Genomic DNA, 26,252 nt, shown 5'->3' on the forward strand with positions numbered 1-26,252 from the left:
CTGCAAACTTACTAACCCATCCCTCCACATCCTCATCCAAGTCACTTACAAAAATCACAAAGAGCAGGGGTCCCAGAACAGATCCCTGCGGAACACCACTGTTCACTGACCTCCAGGCAGAATACACTCCATCTACGACCACTCTCTGTATTCAATGGGCAAGCCAATTCTGAATCCACAGAGCCAAGTTTCCCTGGATCCCATGCCTCCTGACTTTCTAAATGAGCCTTCCATGAGTAACCTTATCAAACGCCTTACTGAAATCCATGTACACCACATCCACTGCTCTACCTTCATCAATGTGCTTTGTCACATCCTCAAAGAATTCAATCAGGCTCATGAGGCACAACCTGCCCCTCACAAAGCCATGCTGACTGTCCCTAATCAGCCTATGCTTCTCTAAATGCTCAAATCCTGTCTCTAAGAATCTTCTCCAGTAATTTGCCCACCACTGAAGTAAGACTCACTGGTCTGTAATTCCCAGGGTTATCCCTACTCCCTTTCTTGAACAAAGGAATAACATTTGCCACCCTCCAATCATCTGGCACTACTCCTGTGGCCAGTGAGGACACAAAGATCATCGCCAAAGGTGCAACAATCTCTTCCCTCGCTTCCCGTAACAACCTTGGATATATCCCATCCGGCCCCGGTGACTTATCTATCCTAATGTTTTTCAGAAGTTCCAGCACATCCTCTTTCCCCACGTCGACATGCTCTAGTGTATCAGCCTGTTGTACGCCATCCTCACAAACGTCAAGGTCTCTCTCTCTGGTGAATACTGAAGCAAAGTATTCATTATGGACCTCCCCTACCTCTTCCAACTCCAGGCACATGTTTCCTCGTTTATCCCTGATCGGTCCTACCCTCACTCTAGTCATCCTCCTATTCTTCTCATGCCCCCTTCTAGCTCTCCTCAGTCCATTCTTAAGCTCCCTATGGCTACCTTGTAACTCTCCGGAGCTCTGTCTGATCCTTACTTTCTAAACCCTAGATAAGCTTCTTTCTTCCTCTTGACAAGATATTCTATGTCTCTTGTCAACCACGGTTCCTTCACTCTACCATCCTTGCCCTGCCTCAATGGGACAAACCTATCCAGAACCCCATGGAAGTACTCCCTAAACAACCATTGTGCACTCTCCCAAAGAACATCTGTTCCCAATTTACGTTCCCAAGTTCCTGCCTCATTGCATCATAATTTCCCCTCCCCCAGTTAAATACTTCCCCATATAGTCTGTTCCTATCCCTCTCCAAGGCTATGGTAAAGGTCAAGAAGTTATGGTCACTGTTTCCGAAATGCTCTGCCACCAAGATCTGAAACCTGATCAGGCTCATTGTCCAGTACCAGGTCGAGCGTGGCCTCTCCTCTAGTTGGCCTGTCCACATACTGTGTCATGAATCCTTCCTGGACACTCCTAACAAACACTGCCCCACCTATCCCCTTTACACTAAGGAGGTGCCAATCATTATTACGGAAGTTGAAATCTCCCATGACAACAACCCTGTTATTTTTGCACATTTCCAAAATTTGCCTCCCGATCTGCTCTAGTGTCCCTGCTGCTATTGGGGGGGGGGGGGGGGGGTCTGTAGAATACTCCCAATAGAGTGATCGCTCCCTTCCTGTTTCTGACTTCCACCCACACTGACTCAGTAGACGATCCCTCCAGGACATCCTCCCTTTGTGAAACTGTCTCTGATCAGCAAAGCCACTCCCCCACCTCTTTTACCTCTGTCCCTGTCCCTTTTCAAACATCTAAACCCCAGAATTTCCAGCAGCCCTTGTGACAGCCAAGTCTCTGTAACGGCCACAACTTTGTAGATCCACCTACTTACCCACGTTCTAAGTTCATCACCCTTGTTCCTGATACTTCTCGCATTGAAGTGGACACACCTCAGCCCATCCAACTGACTGAAATTTTGCCCATTCAACTGCCTGTCCTTCCTCACAGACTTTCTAAACGCTGCATCTACTAGTACACTAAATGCACCAACCGCTGACCTATCACTCGGGTTTCCAGCCCCTGTTCCCGAATTGGTATAGCAACTACAACAACAGTGTAGTAATCCCTTTCTGTCTCCCCCTCCTCTAAGAGCTGTTAATGTCACTCTCCTCCCTCCCTTTACTTATTCAAAGAGATGCGGATCTCTCCATCCGAATCCCCCACACACCTTGTTTGTTCCTGGAGCTCCTGGAATCCAATCTACCAATCTGTACGTGACCTGACCTAGCACAGCCCACTTCTCTCTTGATTACACCTGGTAGATGATCCCACCTCCTTCATCCAGCTCCCGTTCAGCTCTGGGCTGATTGCTTACCATCACCGACAGAAGACTGATTTCAGTCCAAATGTCTCCCGTCTCAGAGCAAGATCACTCAATTACCAATACTTTCTGTAGCAAGGCTGTATTCAAACCAATTCCACTTAGCTTTAATTAAAAATATTCCATTCTAAGACTCACATGTGGTGTGCCAAATCTTTGTGAATGGCACTGCTGACTGTGGTGCTGCACCAGTGATAAGCTATTGCTCAGACCACACAGGCTGCTTTGTGCACCCTTAGAACATAAAATTAGAGCTGAATTTTGTGGTCAGGACTTGATTGTCTTGGCACAAGCACACAGTGGTTGCTGCCATCTACCTTGGAACTGAAATGAGTCCTGGGGACATTAGCCCATTCAGCTTCCCTGTAAACACACACAACATTGAGGATTGGTTTACATGATTCACCTCAAGAACCATTTCAAACAGGGTACTGTTTAAGTTCATGTAATATGTGGGTGTTAGAAACACACTGCCAGACCCACTGCAAATGCTCTGATCCTGCATCTAAACCAGGAAGAGGCTGAGAAACGGGGGAAACTTGACTGCTCCACATGTCATTCTTAAGCCAAGTATCATGGACTGCTGTTAGCAAAGGGTGAGACACGTTTTTTCTTTTGAGGCACTAAATATTGGCTGAGACAAGATGCCCACGAGTCCCTTCCCCAGCCCCTACACCCTATCCCCACATTCAAATGGCCACCATGTGTGAGCTGGGCCTTGCCCCCGAACACACAAACTGGACAAATGGACGCTGACTGGATTGCTGTTCTGAAAGGCTGAGACGCAAAGGCTCAGAGTATTTCCATCACCCACATACAGCTCTGGACAACAGCCGGACAAAATATCTGATCAATGGAACTAGTTAATGGACAGTAATTCCTCAGGTGAAGAGTGAAGCCTCCCCTGTTTGAAATGCAAACACAGGGAGGTTACTAGCCCCATCACAAGCCCTACTAATACACAGGGCCATTAGAGTCATAAGGTTATACAGCAGGAGAATAGGCCCTTCAGCCCAACTGTCCATGCCGAGCAAGTTATCTACCTGAACTAGTCTCATTTGCCTGCATTTGGCCCATATTGCTCCAGAACCTTTCCTCTACATGTACCTATCTAAAGGTCTTATAGACGCTGACATTGTACCTGCCTCCATCACCTACCCCAGGCAGCTTGCCCCACACACCCCGATCACAAGTCTGGTACCCCATAGGAAGGCCACCACCTATCACCCACTCCCGAAACCCATAGGCAGGTTAACTGTTCAGTTTCACCCATTCCAGAACCCCCACAGCGAGGTCAAATGTCCATTCACACCCACTACAGAACACAGCGAGTTGCCCCCTTCACTCATTCTAGAACCCCACAGAGATCAATCAACCCCTTCCACTCATTCTAGAACCCCCATGGAGGTTAACTACCTCTTTCACCCATTCTACAACCCCACAGAGGTTAATTGCTCCCTTCACCCATTCTAGAACACCACATAGATACTGCCCCCATCACCCATTCTAGACCCTAAAGAGAGGGTAACTGTCCCATTCACCCATTCTAGAACACCACACAGATACCACCCCCCATCACCCATTCTAGAATCCCACAGAGAGGGCAACTGCTCCAGTCACCCATTCTAGAACCCACGAAGAGGACAACTGCCCCATTCACCTATTCTAGAACCCCACAGAGAGGGTAACTGCCCAATTCGCTCATTCTAGACCCCACAGAGAGGGTAACTGCCCCATTCACCCATTCTAGAACCCCAGAGAGAGGGTAACTGCCCAATTCGCCCATTCTAGAACGCACAGAGAGGTAACTGCCCCATTCATCCATTCTAGAACCCACAGAGAGGTAACTGCCCCATTCACCCATTCTAGAACCCACAGAGAGGGTAACTGCCCACTTTGCTCATTTTAGAACTCCACAGAGAGGTAACTGCCCCATTCATCTATTCTAGAACCCACAGAGAGGGTAACTGCCCACTTTGCTCATTTTAGAACTCCACAGAGAGGTAACTGCCCCCTTCATCCATTCTAGAACCCACAGAGAGGTAACTGCCCCCTTCATCCATTCTAGAACCCACAGAGAGGTAACTGCCCCATTCATCCATTCTAGAACCCACAGAGAGGTAACTGCCCCATTCATCCATTCTAGAACCCACAGAGAGGGTAACTGCCCCATTCACCCATTCTAGAACCCACAGAGAGGGTAACTGCCCACTTTGCTCATTTTAGAACTCCACAGAGAGGTAACTGCCCCATTCATCCATTCTAGAACCCACAGAGAGGGTAACTGCCCACTTTGCTCATTTTAGAACTCCACAGAGAGGTAACTGCCCCCTTCATCCATTCTAGAACCCACAGAGAGGTAACTGCCCCCTTCATCCATTCTAGAACCCACAGAGAGGGTAACTGCCCCATTCACCCATTCTAGAACCCACAGAGAGGGTAACTGCCCCATTCACCCATTCTAGAACCCACAGAGAGGTAACTGCCCCATTCACCCATTCTAGAACCCACAGAGAAGGTAACTGCCCCATTCACCCATTCTAGAACCCACAGAGAGGTAACTGCCCCATTCACCCATTCTAGAACCCACAGAGAGGTAACTGCCCCATTCACCCATTCTAGAACCCACAGAGAGGTAACTGCCCCATTCACCCATTCTAGAACCCACAGAGAGGGTAACTGCCCACTTTGCTCATTTTAGAACTCCACAGAGAGGTAACTGCCCCATTCATCTATTCTAGAACCCACAGAGAGGGTAACTGCCCACTTTGCTCATTTTAGAACTCCACAGAGAGGTAACTGCCCCCTTCATCCATTCTAGAACCCACAGAGAGGTAACTGCCCCCTTCATCCATTCTAGAACCCACAGAGAGGTAACTGCCCCATTCATCCATTCTAGAACCCACAGAGAGGTAACTGCCCCATTCATCCATTCTAGAACCCACAGAGAGGGTAACTGCCCCATTCACCCATTCTAGAACCCACAGAGAGGGTAACTGCCCACTTTGCTCATTTTAGAACTCCACAGAGAGGTAACTGCCCCATTCATCCATTCTAGAACCCACAGAGAGGGTAACTGCCCACTTTGCTCATTTTAGAACTCCACAGAGAGGTAACTGCCCCCTTCATCCATTCTAGAACCCACAGAGAGGTAACTGCCCCCTTCATCCATTCTAGAACCCACAGAGAGGGTAACTGCCCCATTCACCCATTCTAGAACCCACAGAGAGGGTAACTGCCCCATTCACCCATTCTAGAACCCACAGAGAGGTAACTGCCCCATTCACCCATTCTAGAACCCACAGAGAGGTAACTGCCCCATTCACCCATTCTAGAACCCACAGAGAAGGTAACTGCCCCATTCATCCATTCTAGAACCCACAGAGAGGTAACTGCCCCATTCATCCATTCTAGAACCCACAGAGAGGGTAACTGCCCACTTTGCTCATTCTAGAACCCACAGAGAGGGTAACTGCCCCATTCACAGAGAATGAAGGATGGCACAGCAACAGGCATGAGAAATAATGCTGACTCACAAAAGCAGCAGATTGAATGATCTCTGGACAGAGAAAATTGACAAATGAAAGAAGTTAATGTTGGCAGTAGTTTCTGGGCCCTTTAACGCTGGCCGTTGGACAAAGTATTGATCAAGAAATAAAAGAAACTTGTATCAAACATGATGCAATATTAATGGCAACTTTAATCTTCACATAGTTTGGATAAATTAAATTGCCAAAAGGTAACCTTGAAGATGAAGTCATGGATGCATTCAAGACTGTTTCCTGGAACAAAATCTTGAGGACCTGACCCAGGAACCGACTATTTCAGATTAGTTCATGTATAATGAAAGAAGGTTAATTAGTGATCTAGGTGAAGGGATCTTCATATGGTAGAATTTCACAACATGAGCGTGATAAACTTGAGTCTGAAACGAAGGTACTAAGCTAAAGGAAAGGCACTTATACAGATCTGAGTTCACTGAAGTGATTTGGGAAATTAGGTTATAAGGGCAGTGTAGATAAGCAGATATTTAAATAAATATTTCATAATTGTCAACAGAGATTACCACTGAGAAACAAAGACTTAATGGGAAAGGAAGTCATCTGTGGCTATCTTAAGTAATCAAGGATGGTATTAGATGGAAATTAAAGGCTTAAAGAGTAGCACAAGCCTAACGATTGAGGGGAAGAAGGATGGCTAAAAATTTTAAAAACAGAGAGTAAACTAATGAGGAACATTAAGACAGATTGCAGGTGTTTCTACATTTAGAAAGGGGACACAGCAAAAGTAACTGCTGGTTGAAGCAGGGGAATTAATTATGGGAAATAAGGAAATTGAGAGACATTATACAAATATTTTGCATCTGTTTTCTTGGTAGATGACAAGTATACCAAAAATAGGCAGAGGCAATGGGGAAAATAGGTGAGAGGAATAGTCCCCACTACAGAAAAAGTATGAGGTAAACTTAGGGCACTAAAGACTGACAAATCACCTGAATCCGACAGCCTTAAGTCTTGGGTTCCGAAGTGGCCACAGAGATAGTTGCTGCATTTGTTATAATCTTCCAAGACTCCTTGATTGTGGAAAGGTTCCAGTGGATTGGAAAACCACAAATGAAACACCACGATTCCAATCAGAGTGAGGAAAAGCAGGCAACTATTGGCCAGTTCGTCTAATATTTGTTGTCAGCAAGATGGTGGAGGCCAATAATACAGCAGCAATAGGGTAATCAGAAAAACATAACAGAATTAGGCAGAATCAACAGGGATTCATAAAGCGAGATCAGGCTTCCCAAATTCTTTAGAGTTCTTTTAAGGATGTAACTTGCAAGGTAGTTGAGGGGACCAGTAGGTACAGCACACTTTGATTTCCAAGAGGCATTTGATAAAGAGCCACATACAAGGTTACTGCATAAGGTAAGTTTTGAAGGTGATAGATTAGCAGAGGTGGAGGGTCGGTTAACTGGAAGTAAACAAAATCAGGATAAATGGGTTATTTTCCCTAGTAGGGTGTTACAGGGAATAGTGCTGGGGTCTTAGCTGTTTACCATTTATATTAATGACTCAGGTGATGAGATCACCTTCCCTACTTGTCAGATTCCAGCATCTGCAGCCTCTTGTGTCTCCACTTACCACCTTCCAGTCTCTGTTTCTACCTCCTCCCTCCCTCTCCCTCCACCTGGCCCCATCTGCCCATCATCCCCCTCCTCACCTGGTTCCACCTATCACCTGCCAGTCCCTGTTTCACCCCTCACTCTTACCTCAGTCTACTGCCTATCTCCCCTCCATACTCTGTCCTGATGCAGGGTCTTGACCTGAAATGTCAACTATCCCTCCGCCTCCACAGATGCTGCCTGACCTGCTGAGTTCTGGCATGGTTTATTTTTTGCTCCAGATTACAGCATCTGCAATCTCCTTTGTGTCATGTGTATTATATCCAGGTTCGCTAATTATACGAAGATATGGGAGGTAAATTTTGAAGGAGTGCAGAGAGACTGCAAATAGAAATAAGCAAGGAAGTAAGTGGTTAAAATGATGGCAGAGATGACACATAATGAAAGGAAATGCGAGAGTTTCTGATGGAGAGAATAGAAAAGCAGATTATTTAAGTGGCGTGAAACTAATGGATGCTGGTGTTCCAAAGAGATCTGGGTGTCCAGGTACAACAAATGAATTATCATGTTGCTACAACAAGTAATTAAGAACGTGTTGGTCCTTATTGCAAGGGTGGAGTAAAGAGTAGGAAAGTGTTACCACAACTGTACAAGGCACTGAGACCACGCATGGAGTACTACATACTTTCAGTCCCCTTCCTTAAGGACAGATATACCTGCATTGGAGGCACTGCAGAGGTGATTCACAGGGATGAAGGTGTTGTGCTGTTAGAAAACATAATAGACCTAAACCTCTGAAGTTTAGTCATATGAGAGGCTGGGCAGGGTGGCTGTTGTGAGGATGGTTGGGGAACCTAAGACTAGGAAGCCTTGCCTTAAGGTAAAGGGCTGCCATTTAAAATGGGAAGGAAGAGACATTTGTTTTCCCAGAATGCTATGAATCTTTGGAATTCTCTTCTCTAGAGAGTCATGGAGGCTGTCATTCAGTATTGTTCAAGGATGGGATGGAAAGACCAGGAGTAGGGACCTAAGTTATAATACAAGCCAAGGTCAGATCAGTCACTATGAGTGGAAGGGCAGCTTGAGGAGCCAAATGCTGACTGAATTGCAGTGCATTAGCTATAAGGAGAGGTTGGACAAACTTGGATTGCTTTCTCTGGAGTGTCAGAGGCTGAGGGCCAATCTGACAGAAGTATATAAAATTATGAGAGACATAGATATGGTAGATAGTCAGTCTTTTTTCTAGTGTGGAAATGTTAAATATTAGAGGGTATAGTTTTTAAGGCAAGAGGGAGAAAGTTTAAGGAGATTTATATGGCAAGTTGTTTTTACACAGAGTGGTAGGTACCTGGAACACGCTGCCAGGGCAGATATGATGGCAACGGATAAGAGACATTTAGATAGTCACATGACCGGGCAGAGAATAGAGGGATATGGACCATGTGCAGGGGGTTGGGATTAGTTTAGGTTGGCACCGTGACTGGCACAGACAATGTGGGCTGAAGGGCCCATTCCTGTGCTGTGCTGGTCCATGTTCTACGCTCCTGTTTCCTATGTTCTGGTCTGTACTTTATGACAGATAGTCTACACATAACAGTAACTTCCATTCCTCGCTCTGCTCTACTGATACAGCAGGCTCTCAGCACATTCAACCCCATCAAAGACGGACTAATTTTTATAAAGTGGTCAAAAGGCAAGATGTGGCACCAATTGGAGGAAGTGGAGAGAGCAGACTAGGGCGTGGAGAGACTGACTAGCTTAGAGTTAGAAAAATACAAGTAGCTGGCTCTGAATTCTGAGATGTTTTACAATTCTGGGCTTGGCTGATGGTACAAACTGTTGGAGTTTTGTTCCTGTGGTTGGTGACATAAGCTCAGATGTTTTGTGATGCACTTCCACCCAGTGCTAATCTGGATTTATTTTTGCTGTCCTGAACTCTCATATCACTGGGGAGTGATATTATCAACAATGACCGGGGACTTGAGTTCGTTTTGTTTCTGAAGGCACTCTCTCACATTCCTAGTAGTTTACTGTGACACGCACTTTAAAGGAGACCCTTAAAAAGAAAACACCAGATGTAACCTGGTGCAACCACTCAGCTACAGGCATCTCATCAATTTACTGCACGCAGTGTTTCTGCCAGACCACACACAGACAATACACAGCTTGGACCAGAGGGTAGTAAAGAATATGTTTACCAATAAGTGGGACCACGATGATGTACAGCCTACTATCCAGCAGCTTGACCAGACCGGGGAGGTGATCAATAAATCCATTGGTGTCTGGCACAAGAAAGACAGGTGTTATCTCAATCTCGATCTGTCTCTTGAAAGTTTGATCTTCTAATAGTGCCTGTTCGAGAAAGAAAGAAAAATAAGGATCACCTCAGAATAATCTTTCATCTAAACATCAACTATGCTGCAGGGTATGTGAGGGGAAGTGTGTCTTCTTTGTGAGGACTAATTAGGGATGTGTGAACGGTCAATGCCAGGATTAATGTATGTATGAAGGATCAGTGCTGGGGATTATTGACAGCATCAGTTTGGGTAATTATCAGAGGTGTGGAAAGGTTTAGTGTCAGACTGCAGGAGGCTGGCTCCATCAATGGGTTGAGTGGTTCAGTTCAGTATCTCGAAACAACCAATCAAGCTTTGGCATCTAGCCTCCTGCTCTGTGCCCAAACAAGAAATGCCTCAATCCTGGATCCAGACCAGGAATACTCAAGTACTCTCTCAATCCTGGATCCTGCATAGGAACACGTGTCCTCTCTCAAACCTGGACCCAGAGCTGGGATCTGGACGCCAACTCAATTTAAAGGCAAAGCAGGCATGGCTTCCTCGTTGGCTATCCCTATACTGTCACAGACTCGAGGTGCTCAGCCTAATGACACATCTTCTCCCAGAAGTGACACCCCCACTTTCCTTCAAACAATCCCTGCAAAAGGAGGCCTGCCAACTCTGTTGTGTACTTGCCCCGACCACTGCTTGCCCCACACACGCATGTTTTACTCCATTACCCTTGCGTGTGATTTTCAACCAGTGAAGCAGTACTTTTTTCCATTTAGATTGTACCAGAGGTTTTGGTAATAATCTGTGAACAAAGAGCAAATGTCCAGAGGCAGAACAGCTGCAGGGATAATCAGTCATCCCTCAGTGCCAGCAACTGCCCAGTCAGCTGAATAGTTGGAAAACGTCTGACTGCTGAAGATTTACCTCATGTAACAAAACAGATATGCTGCACAGCAAATGATATAATCATCACGAGGCCCCACATACACTCCATCACTACTTCCAACTCATCCTCTGGCATGGGACTCTCTGACTTGGACTATTCTGCATATGTTCATTATTTTGTGACAAGCTGTCTAAATCGCCTCTCACTACTTTGTGTTCATGTGTTCTACTGCGATGGTTCAACGGGAGATGCCACAAATTCAAGCTTCTATTCCCCTTTATAACTATTTATTTGTTGAAGTCCAGGTGCACACTTGCAAAGACCTTGCTTCTATCTGTCATAATCTGTGATCACAAATTTCCACCAATGGTGACAATTAACTTCCCTACAATACTGCTGTATCAAAAGTAACAATGTAGATGCATGTTCCATGCACCTCCCATTTCCCAAGATCAGAAGTGAATAAAAGTGGAGGACACAGACCTAGGGGGAGGAGGTAGAGGGAGTCTGAGGGAGACCTTCTTCACCCAGAGAGTGGTGAGTACCTGGAATGCACTGCCTGAGAGAGTGCTGGAAACAGAGTCGCTGACTGCATTCAAGAGATTCCTAGACGAATACTTCAATTGCCTATGGACCAAGTGCTGGAAGATGGGATTACTAAGAATGGGTGTCCACTGGTCACGTGGATATGGTGGGACAATTGGTCAGTTTCCATCACGTATGACTATGACTCCATGACATTACTGCCTCTGTGAAGAATGATCTTCTGGTCCTGCAAATACACTGGGAACTTACATAACAAATAAATATTAATCACCTGACTATGATCATAATTATCGTTGAATTAGCGCATTGCTGACAGAAGATAAATGTAACAGAAGAGAAGTGACTTTCACAAGGAAAAGTGAAGAGGTAAATTGAATATAACCACTTTTCCATGGGGACAGTCAGCACCTTCAGGAACTGTACCCTGGGGAGAGTCGGTACCTTGGGGACCGTACCTCGGGGACCGTACCCCGGGGACAGTCAGCACCTTCAGGGACCGTACCCTGGAGAGAGTCGGTACCTCGGGGACTGTACCCTCGGGAGAGTCGGTACCTCAGGGACCGTACCTTGGGGAGAGTCGGTACCTCGGGGACTGTACCTCAGGGACAGTCGGCACCTTCAGGGACTGTACCCTGGGGAGAGTCGGTACCTCGGGGACCGTATCCCGGGGAGAATTGGTACCTCAGGGGCCATACCCTGGGGAGAGTCGGTACCTCAGGGACCGTACCCCGGGGAGAGTCGGTACTTCAGGAGCCATACCCTGGGGAGAGTCGGTACCTTGGGGACCGTACCCCGGGGAGAGTCGGTACCTCAGGGACTGTACCCCGGGGACAGTCGGCACCTTCAGGGACTGTACCCTGGGGAGAGTCGGTACCTCGGGGACCATACCCCAGGGAGAGTCGGTACCTTCAGGAATTGGGAGCTGCAGGAAAGCAACAAACTACATTATCATAAAAATTTAACCTTTGGCTGGCATCTCACTCAGGGCATTGATACTGCCCAAACATCCTAATAAGAAGCCATCTGTACCATCAAAATAACATCTTCAAGTACAATCAGTGTCTTTAGCTTAGAGTCATGAATGTAATCTTGTGACTGTATGCAACCATTAATGCTAGATTAGCATTATTTCTATAATTTAATTTTTGTCATTCATTTTGTGGCAAAATGACAGGGTGCTTACAGTCAGTTTATTTCTTGGCACTCAGTATCATGGAAGTATTAGGCCACGCTTCAACAGAAAAACTTGACTGTTTAAATGCCAGCAGTCCTTTAAGATGGCACTCTCCCCTCCATGTGAAAAGCACTGGCTTCGCAGGCTGCTAGCTCACCCTTGTTTCATCTTTTATAATTTGAGCTACTGGCAGTCCTGATAAGCACCCTGACTTTCTGCTCCTGTCTGAGCCACGACTACATTCAACATGTTTGTCTAATCTTTGTGCAACTTGCTGCTTGCTCCCAGGGTAGGTCTTCCAGAACTGTGTACTCTTTAGAACACCCAATGTAAGGGATTAAGTAGCCTAGACTCATTGACAAAGTTGTTATAGGCCCAGGATTAGACCATCAGCTCAACCAGCCTGCTTCATCATTGCAAGGTTGAGTCAGGTACAGCTCTGGCTCAGTGGTCTCTGAGGAGTTCTGTACTGAGAGAGGAAGCCTTTCAGATAAGATGATGAACTGAAGGCCTGTTCTTAGGTGGACATAAAACAATAAAGATGAGCAGCAAAGGTCTCTCAGTGACCAAGTCAACATTCACCCCTTAAACAACATCACCATAAGCTATGGAGACACAAGAGACTGCAGATGCTGGAATCTGGAGCAACAAACAAAAGTGATAGGTGCCTCCACCCATCACCTCCCAGCCTCTGTCGCTATTCCCACTCTTCCCTCCTCCATCTGCCTATCACCCCTCTTCACCTCGATCCACCTATCACCTGCCAACTCTTGCACCACCCCTTCCCCTCACCTCTGCATACTGGCTATCTCCCCTCTATCTTTAGGTCCAGATGAAGGGTCTTGACCTGAAATGTCAACTGTCCATTTCCCTCCACAGATGTGACCATAATCTGTGAATTGTTGATCTATTTCAGTGCTGGTTTTACATAGAACAATACAGCACAGTGTGGACCCTTCGGCCCACGATGTTGTGCCAACCAATATACTCCATGATCAATCTAAACCTTCCCTCCTACACAGCCTATAACCCTCCATTTTTTTTACATCCATGTGCCTATCTAAGAGTCTTTTAAATGTCCCTATTGCATCAGTCTCTCCCACCACCCCCAGCAGTACGTTCCAGCAACCACCACTCTGAAAAAAAAACCTACCTCTGACATCTCCCTACACTTTCCTCCACTCACCTTAAACAGCCATTGCCGCCCTGGGGAAAAGGTGCTGGCTGTCCACTCTGACTGTGCCCTCATAATCTTGTACGCTTCTATCAAGTCGCCTCTCATCCTCCTCCTCTCCAAAGAGAAAAGCTCTAGCTTGCTCAACCTTTCCTCACAAGACATGTTCTCTAATTCAGGCAGCATCCTGGTAAATCTCCTCAGCACCCTCTCTAAAGCTTCCACATCCTTCCTATAATGAGGTGACCAGAACTGAACACAATACTCCAAGTGTGGTCTAACCAGAGTTCTATAGAGCTGCAACATTACCTCACAGCTCTTGAACTCAATCCCGTGACTAATGAAGGCCAGCACACCATACACCTTCTTAATCACCCTATCAACTTGCATGACAACTTTGAGGGATCTATGGAATTGAACCCCAAGATCCCCCTGTTCCTCCACACTGCTCAGAATCCTGCCATTAACCTTGTACTCCGCCTTCATGTTAGTTCTTCCAAAGTGTATCACTTCACACTTTTCTGGATTGAACTCCATCTGCCACTTCTCCACCCAACTCTGCATCCTGTCTATGTCCTGTTGTAACCTGTGACCACCTCCCACACTATCCACAACACTTCCAACCTTCATGTTACCTGCAAACTTACTCACCCATCCCTCCACTTTCTTATCCAAGTCATTTACAAAAATCATAAAGAACGGGGGTCCCAGAACAGATCCCTGTAGAACACCACTAGTCACCAGCCTCCAGGCAGAATACTCTCCATCTACTATGACCCTCTGTCTTCTGTGGGCAAGCCAATTCCAAATCCACGCAGCTAAATCTCCATGGATCTAATGCCTCATGGCTTTCTGGATGACATTTTTGGGACATTGCAGTTTGCAAATTAATTTGCACAGCTACCTCATTACAACACTGATAGCAAATCACTTTGGTATTGTCAAAGGAATGCCATTTCAATTCTACTTCCTTGCTCTTTCTCCACTTCCCTCTGAAAGTATTCCTCATCACTTGTCAATTAACTCTGCATCGTTGTCTCTGGGCATCTCAGTGTTCACAAACCTTTAGTATTGAGACAGTTGCACTGGATTAACTTCTAACTTTAAGATTATATCCCCAGAATACAAAATTGCCCGGCAACACTTAGCCTTAATTTACTTCAATTTTTCACTTCCTGGTTTCTGTGCTAATGTCAAACCAATAATCAGACTTACATCGACAAGTATTTTGACATTTTATATAAAGGCATGGAGCAGCTAAGTTTCTTTAAGGATGTAGGAAACAGGTGAACTTAACTTATCCTGGAGACTCGGCCCTCCCTGGTTACGTAAATTTCCCAGCTCTGCAACTCTCCATGACCTGCACTCATCCAGTCTCCCTCTTGCTCCACCTCTATGTACCTTTAAATCTACTATTTCGAAAAAAAAAGTTCTCGTCACCTGCCTTAATATCTAGAACATAGAAAAACTACAGCACAATTCAGGCCCTTCAGTCCACAAATCTGTGCCGAACATGTCCCTACCCTAGAAATTACTAGGCTTACCCATAGCCCTCTATTTTACTCAGCTCCATATACCGATCTAACAGTCTCTTGAAAGACCCAATCATTCCACCACCACCATTTCCGGCAGCCCATTCCACGCACTCACCACTCTTTGAGTAAAAAACTTACCCCTGACATCTCCTCTATACCTACTCCCCAGCAGCTTAAACCTATGTCCTCTTGTGGCCACCAATTCAGCCCTGGGGAAAAGCCTCTGACTATCTACCCTATCAATACCTCTCATCATCTTATACACCTCTATCAGGTCCCCCCTCATCCTCCGTCTCTCCAAGGAGAAAAGGCTGAGTTCCCTCAACCTGTTTTCATAAGGCATGCGCCGCATCCCAGGCAGCATCCTTGTCAATCTCCTCTGCACCCCCTCTATGGCTTCCACATCTTTCCTGTAGTGAGGCGACCAGAACTGAGCACAATACTCCAAGTGGGGTCTGACCAGGGACTTATATAGCTGCAACAATACCTCCCGGCTCCTAAATTCAATTCCCCGATTGATGAAGGATAATACACCATATGCTTTCTTAACCACAGAGTCAACCTGCACAGCCGCTTTGAGCGTCCTATGGACTCGGACCCCAAGATCCCTCTGATCCTCCACACTGCCAAGAGTCCTACCATTAAGACTATATTCCGTCAACATATTTGACCTACCAAAATGAACCACTTCACACTTATCTGGGTTGAACTGCATCTGCCACTTCTCAGCCCAACTCTGCATCCTATCTATGTCCCTCTGTAACCTCTGACAGCCCTCCAAACTATCCACAACACCCCCAACCTTCGTGTCATCCGCAAACTTACTAACCCACCCCTCCACTTCCTCATCCAGGTCGTTTATAAAAATCACAAAGAGTAAAGGTCCCAGTACAGATCCCTGAGGTACACCACTGGTCACTGACCTCCACTCAGAATACGACCCTTCAACAACCACTCTTTGCCTTCTGTGGGCCAGCCAGTTCTGGATCCACACTGCAATGTCCCCTTGGATCCCATGTCTCCTCACCTTCTCCATAAGCCTCGCATGGGGTACCTTATCAAATGCCTTGCTGAAATCCATAGCATTGTGTAAATGTAAAAGTTTTGCTGACATTCCTGGAGACACTTTACTACGTTAAAGAAGGATTTACGTGAGCAGAGAAATCTGGGCTGACACTCCAGTGCAGCACTGGGTAACTGTTACTCTGACAGAGGTACTGCCTCTAAAGCAAGGCTCTGTCTGCTTTTGCAGGTGGATGCAAAAGATTCACGAGTTATTAGTTCAAGGAGGAACAAAGTTGTCATCCCTGTCAACTTTGTCCCCAAAACGATTCTAGTAAAAACCATTCTCTAGTATGCTGCACTTTGTGCCACCGGCCTACTTTATAACAGTGAATTTATTTCAGAAGTACCTTACTGACTGTACATTGCCTTGAAACATCATTACAGGCACATGAAAGGTGATAAGCAAATGCAATTCTAATTCATAAAAATAGAAGCTGTTGCTATGGACTTAAGATGGAAATGATAGGACTTGCCTCTCATGGTTCACATCTTGGCTGAAACCTGGTCACGTGTGGTCACTCAAGGAAACATCAGTGCACTATATGTTCTCAGCAAGTTGTTCCACAATTGGGGTACCTTTGGGGACTGTACCCCAGGGAGAGTCGGTACCTCAGGGACCGTACCCTGGGGAGAGTCAGTACCTCAGGGATCGTACCCCGGGGAGAGTCAGTACGTTCAGGGACTGTACCCGGGGAGAGTCGGTACCTCGGGGACCGTACCCCGGGGAGAGTCGGTACCTCAGGGACCATACCCCGGGGAGAGATGGTACCTTTGGGGACTTTACCCTGGGGAGAGAAGGTACCTTCGGGGACTGTACACTGGGGTGAGTCAGCACCTTCAGGGATGTACCCCGGGGAGAGTGAGTGCCTTCAGGGAATGTATCCTGGGGAGACTGTACCCCAGAGGAGGTGGGGAGAAAATTGAAACAAAACAAATGTTCTACCAGAGATTAAAGCAACTGGGTAGAATTGTATTTTATTTACACACACAGTGAATATATACTGGGGAGCACAGGAAGCTCCCAAGCAGGGGACATGAAGTTGCTACTTCGAGTCCAAATGTCACTTGTCCTACTTTGGGGCAATCTGTCAATTCTCAGCCAGGCCACTAGATGGAGTGCCACGTTGAAGGAAGGGGGTCCACTGTCAGGACTGGGGGCAGGGGACATCTGGTGAGGATCACTCCGTTTATACTTCCTGCCTGCAGAGAGTCATTGCTGAGAAGTGCAGCAACATGCCATCAAGACCCATCACAGCTGGTCCGGGGTAGGGACAGAGCGCGAGCAGGAGTGAAAACTTTGGATCAAGGGGACAATGTTGGAAAATAGCTACCTGGAACTTAATTTCATTTTAGGAACTTTGATTATATATTTGTGCCTGAAGAGAATTAGCTGACACCTGAGCCATCATTCTTCAATATCAAGAGAAACTAAGCAGTATTCCTTGGTGTTTAGAAGGAGGGGTGACCTTGTTAACATACAAGGTCCCAAGGGGACTTGACAGAGTAGATGTTTTCACTCGTGAGAGAGTCTTGAACAAGGGGACCTAACTACAAAACACGACCAGTCATTGAAACTGAGGTGTGTAGAAATTTCTTCTCTCAGAGGGTGCTAGATCTCTGGAATTCTCTGCCCCGAGGGCGGTGGAGCCTGGATCAACATAAATATTTAAGGTGGAGATGAATAAATATTTGAAAGATTGAAGAATTAGGGTCATGGGAACTGGCAGAGAAAGGAGTTTAGACCAGCATAGATCAACCATGATCATACTGAATGGTGGAGCAGGCGAGGGGCTGAGTGGCCTCCTCCTGCTGCAATTTTCTTGAGTACACGTGCTTCTCCATGGCAGAAGGAGACTCCTACAGAGGTGGCTGGAGTTCCAGGTAACCCTCTTTACTTGGGCGCTCTGTTCTCTGACTGCACTGTGCCCCAGCTCTGTGGTACAGCTTACTCACCTTTGCATGGTGAATTCCACTCAGACTGACACCGGCACAGGTTCAGAACTGCACTGTTCACACCGGCACCCAACTTATAAAGGCTTACAGAATTCTTAAAGGTGTGCAGAGAAATAAAATGCCACACCCTTTGCCCAATGTTCTTCCTCGCTGTACCAGTAGCACGAGAGCCACAGTCACACAGTCCATGAGATCCCCATACAACACAGGTGATCTCACTGGGCCAAGTGCACCAGCACTACATTGAGCTGTGTCCTTGCATTAGAGAGAGAGAGCAGCATCAGCCAGCACCTCCATTCCCCCTCCCAGTCACGCTGCAGGAATTCCTGCTGGAAGTGAGCTCCTCTTTGCCAGGGGTCTCCTGCACAAGAGGCAACATGGCAGAGCCCACTGCTCAGGTTCCCAGAGGTAGCCCCAGTTACTTGGACATGTGCTGCCAATAGTGCCCTCATGAAAGCAACAGCAATCAGAAGGAGTTGGCTTGGTGCCGAGTTGTACAGGTATGATCAGAATTTAGTATAGGTGAGGTGCCAAGAGACAATACCAGTCCAAAATTGAGTCCCAGACCAGCCATCAATTGTGGTAGGGCTTACATGCTATAACGGATTACAAAACAAAGTCAGGCAGCATCACTGACAACAGCACATCCCTTTCTGATGAGCTTAATGCATTCTCTGCACGTTTTGAACAGGAGGAGAGTGGTTTATCACCACCCACCCCAACAGCCTCCAATGCAACTGATCCCGTGGTCACCAATGAGGACATCTGGCCTGAATGGTGTCCCTGGCCATGTCCTTAGACCCTGTGCAGATCAGTTGGCGGGGGTACTTGCACACATTTTTAATCTCTCCCTGCTTCAATCTGAGGTTCCCACCTGTTTTAAGACCACCACGGTCATCATGGTACCTAAGAAAAACAAGGTAACATGCCTTAATGACTGCCAACCGGTGGCTCTGACATCCACCGACATGAAGTGCTTCGACAGGCTGGTCATGGCACGCATCAACTCCAGCCTCCCAGACAACCTCGACCCACTGCAGTTCACCTACCGCTGAAACAGGCCTACAGCGGATGCCATCTCCCTGGCCCTACACTCAGCTCTGGAGCATCTGGACAGTAAAGACACATATGCTAAGACTATAATTTATTGACTACAGCTCTGCCTTCAATATTATAAGTCCAAGCCAAACGCATCACCAAACTCCGAGACCTGGGACTCAATACTTCCCTCTGCAACTGGATCCTTGACTTTCTGACCAACAGACCGCAATCAGTGAGGATAGGCACCGACACCTCCACCACACTTATCCTCAACACTGGTGCCCCACAAGGCTGTGTCTTCAGTCCCCTACTCTATTCCCTATACACTCATGACTGCGTGGCCAGATTCTGCTCTAACTCCATCTACAAGTGGGCTGTATCTCAAATAACAATAAGTGAAGCATAGGAAGGGAATAGAGAGCTTAGTAACATGGTGTCATGACAACAACATTTCCCTCAATGTCAGCAAAACAAAAGAGCTGGTCACTGACTTCAGGAAGGCAGCCGTACATATCACCGTCGATGTAGGTTGAGAGCTTCAAATTCCTAGGAGTGAAATTCACCAATAGCCTGTCCTGGTCCATCCATGCAGACACCATGGCCAAGAAAGCTCACCAGTACCTCTACTTCCTCAGGAGGCTAAAGAAATTTGGCACGTCCCCATTGACTCTCACCAATCTTTAATGATGCACCGCAGAAAGCATCACGGCTTGGTATGGCAACTGATCTGCCTGTGACCGCAAGAAACTGCAGAGAGCTGTCGACACAGCTCAGCACATCACGGAAACCAGCCTCCCCTCCATGGACTCTGTCTATACTTCTTGCTACCTCAGTAAAGCAGCCAACATAATCAAAGACCCCACCCACCCTGGACATACTCTCTTCTCCCCTCTCCCATCGGGCAGAAGATATAAAAGCCTGAAAGCACGTACCACCAAGCTCAAGGACAGCTTCTATCCCACTGTTACAAGACTATTGAACAGTTCCCTAGTATGGTAAGATGGACTCTTGACCTCACAATCTACCTTGTTCTGACCTTGCACCTTATTGTCTAGCTGCACTGCACTTTCTCTGTAACTGTTACATTTTATTCTGCATTCCATTATTGTTTTACCCTGTATTACCTCGATGCACTGTGTAATGAATTGACCTGTACGATCGGTATGCAAGACAAGTTTTTCATTGTACCTCAGTACAAGTGACAATAATAAACCAATTTCAATTTCACCTGTGCTTCACAGGGTCGGTTCCAACCCCTTGCCCTACTGTGTGCCTGTGTCCACATTAAACAAATTGTTCACACCTCCCTCATCTGTATCTGGAATTATTTTTTAAGAACCAGCAGATTAAATGGAGAAAGTTTAAAATCCAAGTTTTAAAAGTGATTCACAGCAGTTACTGAAGTACATCTGAATATTATTCCCTCAGTTGTTACTGAGTGCCACTTCACATGGATTGGAACTTGCTGGGAAAATTGTGAATCTGCTCTTCTCTCCTACATTTGGACAATCCACATTCTCCTGGGACAATATCATTTGTGTGTTTTTGTGTTCCAATGTTAAAACCGGAGTGAAGTAGGGCTGCTAAACATGTCACAAGCTACACCTCAAGCATTTCCTTCCTGAGAGAATCAGATACTGTCCCTCTGCTCAATACTTCCCCAGATGCTGCAATTGAATTTAAAACAAACCCTGTGAAAGGTGCAGTGTGTTTAAATCAGTCCTGCTTCCCTGAGTGACATTTGTTCTTTGGGTAGGACTTTCAACCATGTCCAAGGAAGGAGAGAAAGATCCATGGAAAAAGTTGAAGAGTAGAGAATACTTCAACTTATATACAAGTTTTATAGTGCGGCTGCAATTGGACACAGTTTTGCCACCACATTTTGATTAGATATGAAAGACAAAGCAGAAAAGATCTGCAGGATAGGGAACGAGAACTGTGGGCTGTGAAGGGGGGACAAGACAGAGTTATGAGAAGGGAAGCAGTGATCATTTTACTGGTTGGTGAGATGGCACCAATTCAATAACTGGAGAGCAGCACTGGAAAACTTTCATCACACAGAGGGCGGTCAGAACGTGTAAATCTCTCACACAACCCAGTCAATATCAGAAAGACAGGAATGATCTGTGCTGGGAACATGCAGTTTCCAGACATCGAGAGCAAGACTGCCAACTAGAAGGCAGAGTCTATAAATCATTATTAAATGAAATTAGCAGTTAAAATGGAGGAACAGTAGAATAAAGGGGGGGGGGGGGTGTGATCAGGAGACTGAATTGCACCTTATTGTCTACCCGTGCTGTACCTTCTATCACTGTAACACAATATTCTGCGTTCTGTTTTCCTTTTGTACATCTCCATACTTGAGTTTGGAATGATCGGTCTGGATAGCACACAAACAAAAGTTTTTCCACTGTATCTTGGTACATGTGACAATAATAAACCAATGACCAAAAGATAGACAACCACACACAGTGGCTGTACCTTTAAATAACCCATCACCCCGACAGTGCCTCCAATACCATCGCTATCAAACGATGGCTACAAACTTAGATTTCGCTCCTCCATTCCAAGAACAGTGGCTTCACCTTTAATCCCCTTCCACCCACAACTCCAAAGGGTGTTGGCTTTATGCTTTGATCTACACTGTCCAGATGCTTTAAGTTGAGCTGCAAATGCATACCCTGTGTTACAACCCCAGCTCCTGAGAGCCCAATGAAGATCCAATGGGCCTGAACTAGAATCACAACTAAAATATTGCTTTTTTAATTGTGAGAAATTGTTCTTGGTCAAATTGAAGAAATTTTTGTTCCAATGAAAATCAATGATTTTAGGAAAGTTTAGTGTGAAAATTACACACAGGCATGAATTAGTAGCAGGAGGAGGCCACTTCATTGTCATGGCTGATCTGATTGTATCTTCACTCTGCATCCTGTCAACACCTTAAAGATATTCAAAGACTCTGCTTTTATCACCTTTTGAGAAATAGAGTTGCAAGTTACCTTAGAGAAAATAAATTGGCGACCTCTTACTTTTAAACAGTGATCCCTAGTTCAAGATACTCAGACAAGAGGAAACATCCTCTCCCCATCCACCTCGGGATCTTATATGTTTCAATCAAGACCCCTCTCACTCTTCTAAACTCCAGCAGATACAAGCCTCGCCTGTCCAATCTTTCCTCATGAGACAGCCTGCCCAATCCAAGTATTAGTAAAGATTTTCTGATTAATTATGCATTAATATTAATCCTTAAACACCTACCAGTACTCCAGATGTAGTCTTACCAATGCCTGAAGTATAACCTCTCTACTTTTGTATTCAATTCTTCTCACAATAAGCAATAACATTCTACTAGCTCTTCTACATATGTAGTGTACCTACACACTCGCCTTTCGTGAACACACTCAGACACCCAGATCTTTTGGCATCTCCAAGATCTGCAATCTCTCACCACTAAGATAACATGCATCTTTCTATGTTTTCTGCCAATCTGAGTTTCGCACATTCTATGCCATTTATCAGATCTTTTCTCACTCATTTAACCCATCTATTTTCCCCTGCAGCCTCCTTATGCCCTCTTCACAACTTATTTTCCTACTTACTTTTTTTTGGCAAAGTGTACGTTGCAGAAAGTTTAATACCTATTTTCAGTTGACTGACCCACTGCATATTCCAACGTCTGCAGTAAAATCATGCAATGTCCTACTGCCCAGAGAGCGAATGGTTAACTTTCTCAAGCTCCACTCGACGTCCTATGATACACCATATCGTTTAGTGTTTCACCATTTTTCTCTGAAACCTTTGTATTGTAACGGAGAACAAACTGCAAACAGGAGTTTGAACGGGGAAGATTTCCAATGCTGGAGTCATTTTATTGAAGACAGGGTGGACACCTCCTCCAGCAGGGAAAGGGTTAAATGGCAGGCAGCAGTGGAAATGTCGTGAAGCCGGTCTGCTGAGTTGCTGCCTACCCATTTTCTCAGCTTCACCCCATCACAGTCTGGCAGCCAAGAGGCTGCTGTGCAGCTTGTCACGTCCCATTAGCAGTCTGCACCGTGTGGTGCGCAGGACACAGGATGCACACAGCAAGGCCAAGGGGAAGGTGTGCCAAGTCGCACACAGCGGCTGGTGGAAGTGAACTCCAGCTTTCGACTGATTTATACGGAGCTGTAGGGTTCACAAGCCGGAGAGATTTATTTGTGTTTGTATATGAAGAGTCTGTAGAAGCTCCTCTTGGGGTTGCTCTGTGCTTCATAAAGCTTTACTGGCAGGATGCCCACACAGAAACCCTCCCGAGGTTATGGAGGGTGTCAGCTAAACTTGAAACTTTCTTCCTCTCTCTCTCTCACTGGAGCTGTGACCACCTGTTTTTGATCCTATCGATGTAAGCCTCCAGGCCAGATGCAGGTCACAATTGCCATAGGAAAGGAAACACCGATGAGGAAAAGGGGGGAGCTTGCAACTACCACCCATTATTCTAAGCATGGCCTCCCTGCCCCATCCTCTGGCTGCTTTATTCAGGGATTGACTTACTCACATCCTATACTGGACGTGACCCTCTAATTCAATTCAAAACTGAATGAACTGGTGTGCATTTCCCATCTAATCCTAGATCCAGCCATCTCTTCCTTTGCTTTGAGTATTTTTAGCAAAGGACTACAAAACAAAAAAGAACTTAATTTATAAATAACTTTTGCAGTCAGAAAACAACTTAGCACTGTCACCTGGACTTCACACATTGACTGAAGGCTGCTAAATAACAGTGTTGACTTCCTGCACAGTCATCAGGTTGGGTTTGCTGTGATCTCTATACATAGAATGCAGGTGATTTCTTGTCAGCTTACACTGTACACACAGCCCAAATTCATTTCAGTGTAAATGAAAATTTAAAAAAAAACTGCAGATGCCGGAAATCTGGAACAAAAACAGAAAATGCTGGAAATACTCATCAGGTCAGGCAGAATCTGAGGGAAGAGGAAAAGAATCTCTTCTACCTGAAACGTTGAGTCTGTTTCTCTTCCCAGAGATGTGGCCTGACCTGCCGAATATTTCCAGCATTTTCAGTTTTTATTCTCTTTAGTGTGTTGCCCATTGGTAATGAATTTGCCAAATGGTAATTGGTTTATTGTTGTCACATGTACTGAGATACAGTGAAAAGCTTTTGTTTGTGTGCCATCCAGACCGATCATTCCATGCACAAGTCCACCGAGGGAGTACAGAAGGAAAAAAGAACAGAGTGCAGAATATAGTGTTACAGTTACAGAGAAAGTACAGTGCAGGCAGACAAACACAGTGCAAGGGCCACCACGAGGTAGATTGAGAGATCAAGGAGTTCATCTGTATTGTATAAGAGGTCCATTTAAGAGCCTTATAACAGTGGGACAGAAGCTGTCCTGGTGTATGCATACTCAAGTTTTTGTTACCTTCTGCCTGACGGGATGGGGGAGAAGAGAGAGTGACCGGGGTGGGAGGGGTCCTTGATTATGCTGGCTGCTTTCCCGAGGCAGTGGGAAGTGTAGATGAAGTCAATGGAGGGGAGGCTGGTTTTCATGTTGGACTGGGCTGCGTTCACATCTGTCATCCTAAATTAACTGCTTATTAATGCTGAAAAGAAGATTATTTAAAATCTATATTCTGAGTAAATGATAAACATATGGAGTGTGTTCCCTACCATCCAGCTCTGCCCTGCCTCTGGCCCACTGCTTCACTGCTCGAGGTGCAGCCAGCAATTTCCCTGCCTCTGGCCATCAATGCACCAATTGGCAGGACCCCCGAGTAATGCAAGGGGTAAATTCTGACCACTGTGAGGGTTTGGAGATAAGATACTGGCCTGGTGAACCAAGCTTTGGTGGAGAACAAACCTGTTCACCACTCAGTAGGAGGATGGAGGCACTGTAGAAGGAAGGGATGGGCTGGTTACACACAGGAGTGGGACAAACCAGGGTCTATCTCTGATCCAGTGGGGAGTGTGGATGGGAATGTATAGGCCAACAGCAGAGGCACCTAAAATAAAGGTAACAACCTGGTGAAGCTGCAACACAAGATTTCAGGATATCAAGAACTAAGGAAATGCACAACCAGAGGATCAGATCATTACTCGCCAATCCCAGCACTGACAGGTAGTGAACAATTAAAAAGGTATCAGGAGGTAGTGGCTTCCAGAACACAGCACCCTCAACAGGTTACCGCAAGGCCCAGGCTGAAGCAGAAGTGGCTTAACGTGGTTGGAAAGACTTCAGCCTCCAGCCAAGCTCTGCACTATAGAAGCTACCCTTCAGCCAACTCAATCACTCCATGTACACTGGGTACATCAAAAACTACGGGATCAGACAACATTCCAGCTGTACATTCCCCAGAACCAGCTGCACCTCAAAACAAGCTGTTCCACCACAGTTACACCACTGGCATCTACCCAACAGTGTGGAAAATTGTTCAGGTACAAAGAGGACAAATCCATCCCAGTAACTAACACCGTCTCCGCTCAACAATCAAATAAAGTGATGAAAGGCTTTCTAAACAGTATGATCAAGCAGCAACATTCCAACCTCGCTCCTGTGTATGCCATCATTTCAGAGTTTTATTTCCCCATGCCCTCGCTCTCTGTAAGTTCAAGTTCTCCTGGAATTTTGCTGCTCATGTCCAACTGGACAGAACTTCAACACACTCAATTCTCAACTCCATTGGGTCTTACTTCCCACATTTTCAGTTCCCAGTTCTCTCTCTGTAATCTTTAACAGTATGTTCCCCAACATGTCTTCTCTGTCTTGTTTACGTCCCCTCTTTTATGTTTTCACTATGGGTGTGGGTCCTTAAGTGCCCCTTGAGAAGGTGGTGCTGAGGTAATCAGTGGACTAAGGGGGTTTGTGGAGCCCTGCGATCACGGAACCACTGAGGAAATGCAGTAGGTTATTTGGCCAACACATCCTTCACCACCTCTTCCCATAAACCACTCTTTTCTTTCTAATTTGCAGCTCAGTTACTGCCAATGTAATGTTCCATCCAGTAAGAATCCATCTCTTGGGCAGTCACAGACCTCTCCACCTTGCAGTTCCCCCAACCTTGCACAGCACACTTCCTTCACCAACTCACTGTACAAATCTTCAACCTGGACGATGGAATCAACTGGAAACCTAAGGTGCTGAATGGAACCAAACTGAAGTA

The 26,252-nt window shown here is 46.0% G+C and overlaps 1 protein-coding gene across 4 annotated transcripts in view; it reads right to left on the reverse strand.

The window, feature by feature from the left end:
• smg6 (SMG6 nonsense mediated mRNA decay factor) overlaps window positions 1-26,252 on the reverse strand; it is a 305,342-nt gene that overhangs the window by 35,255 nt on the left and 243,835 nt on the right. For all 4 annotated transcript variants that reach the window (XM_052035245.1, XM_052035247.1, XM_052035248.1 and 1 more), the window contains one exon: window positions 9,631-9,784. In XM_052035245.1, the coding sequence (XP_051891205.1) occupies window positions 9,631-9,784 (154 nt within the window). The remainder of the gene's footprint in view (window positions 1-9,630; window positions 9,785-26,252) is intronic.

The sequence above is a fragment of the Pristis pectinata genome, chromosome 21 (genome assembly GCF_009764475.1).
Source record: "Pristis pectinata isolate sPriPec2 chromosome 21, sPriPec2.1.pri, whole genome shotgun sequence".
In the NCBI taxonomy this organism is placed as follows: domain Eukaryota; kingdom Metazoa; phylum Chordata; class Chondrichthyes; order Rhinopristiformes; family Pristidae; genus Pristis; species Pristis pectinata.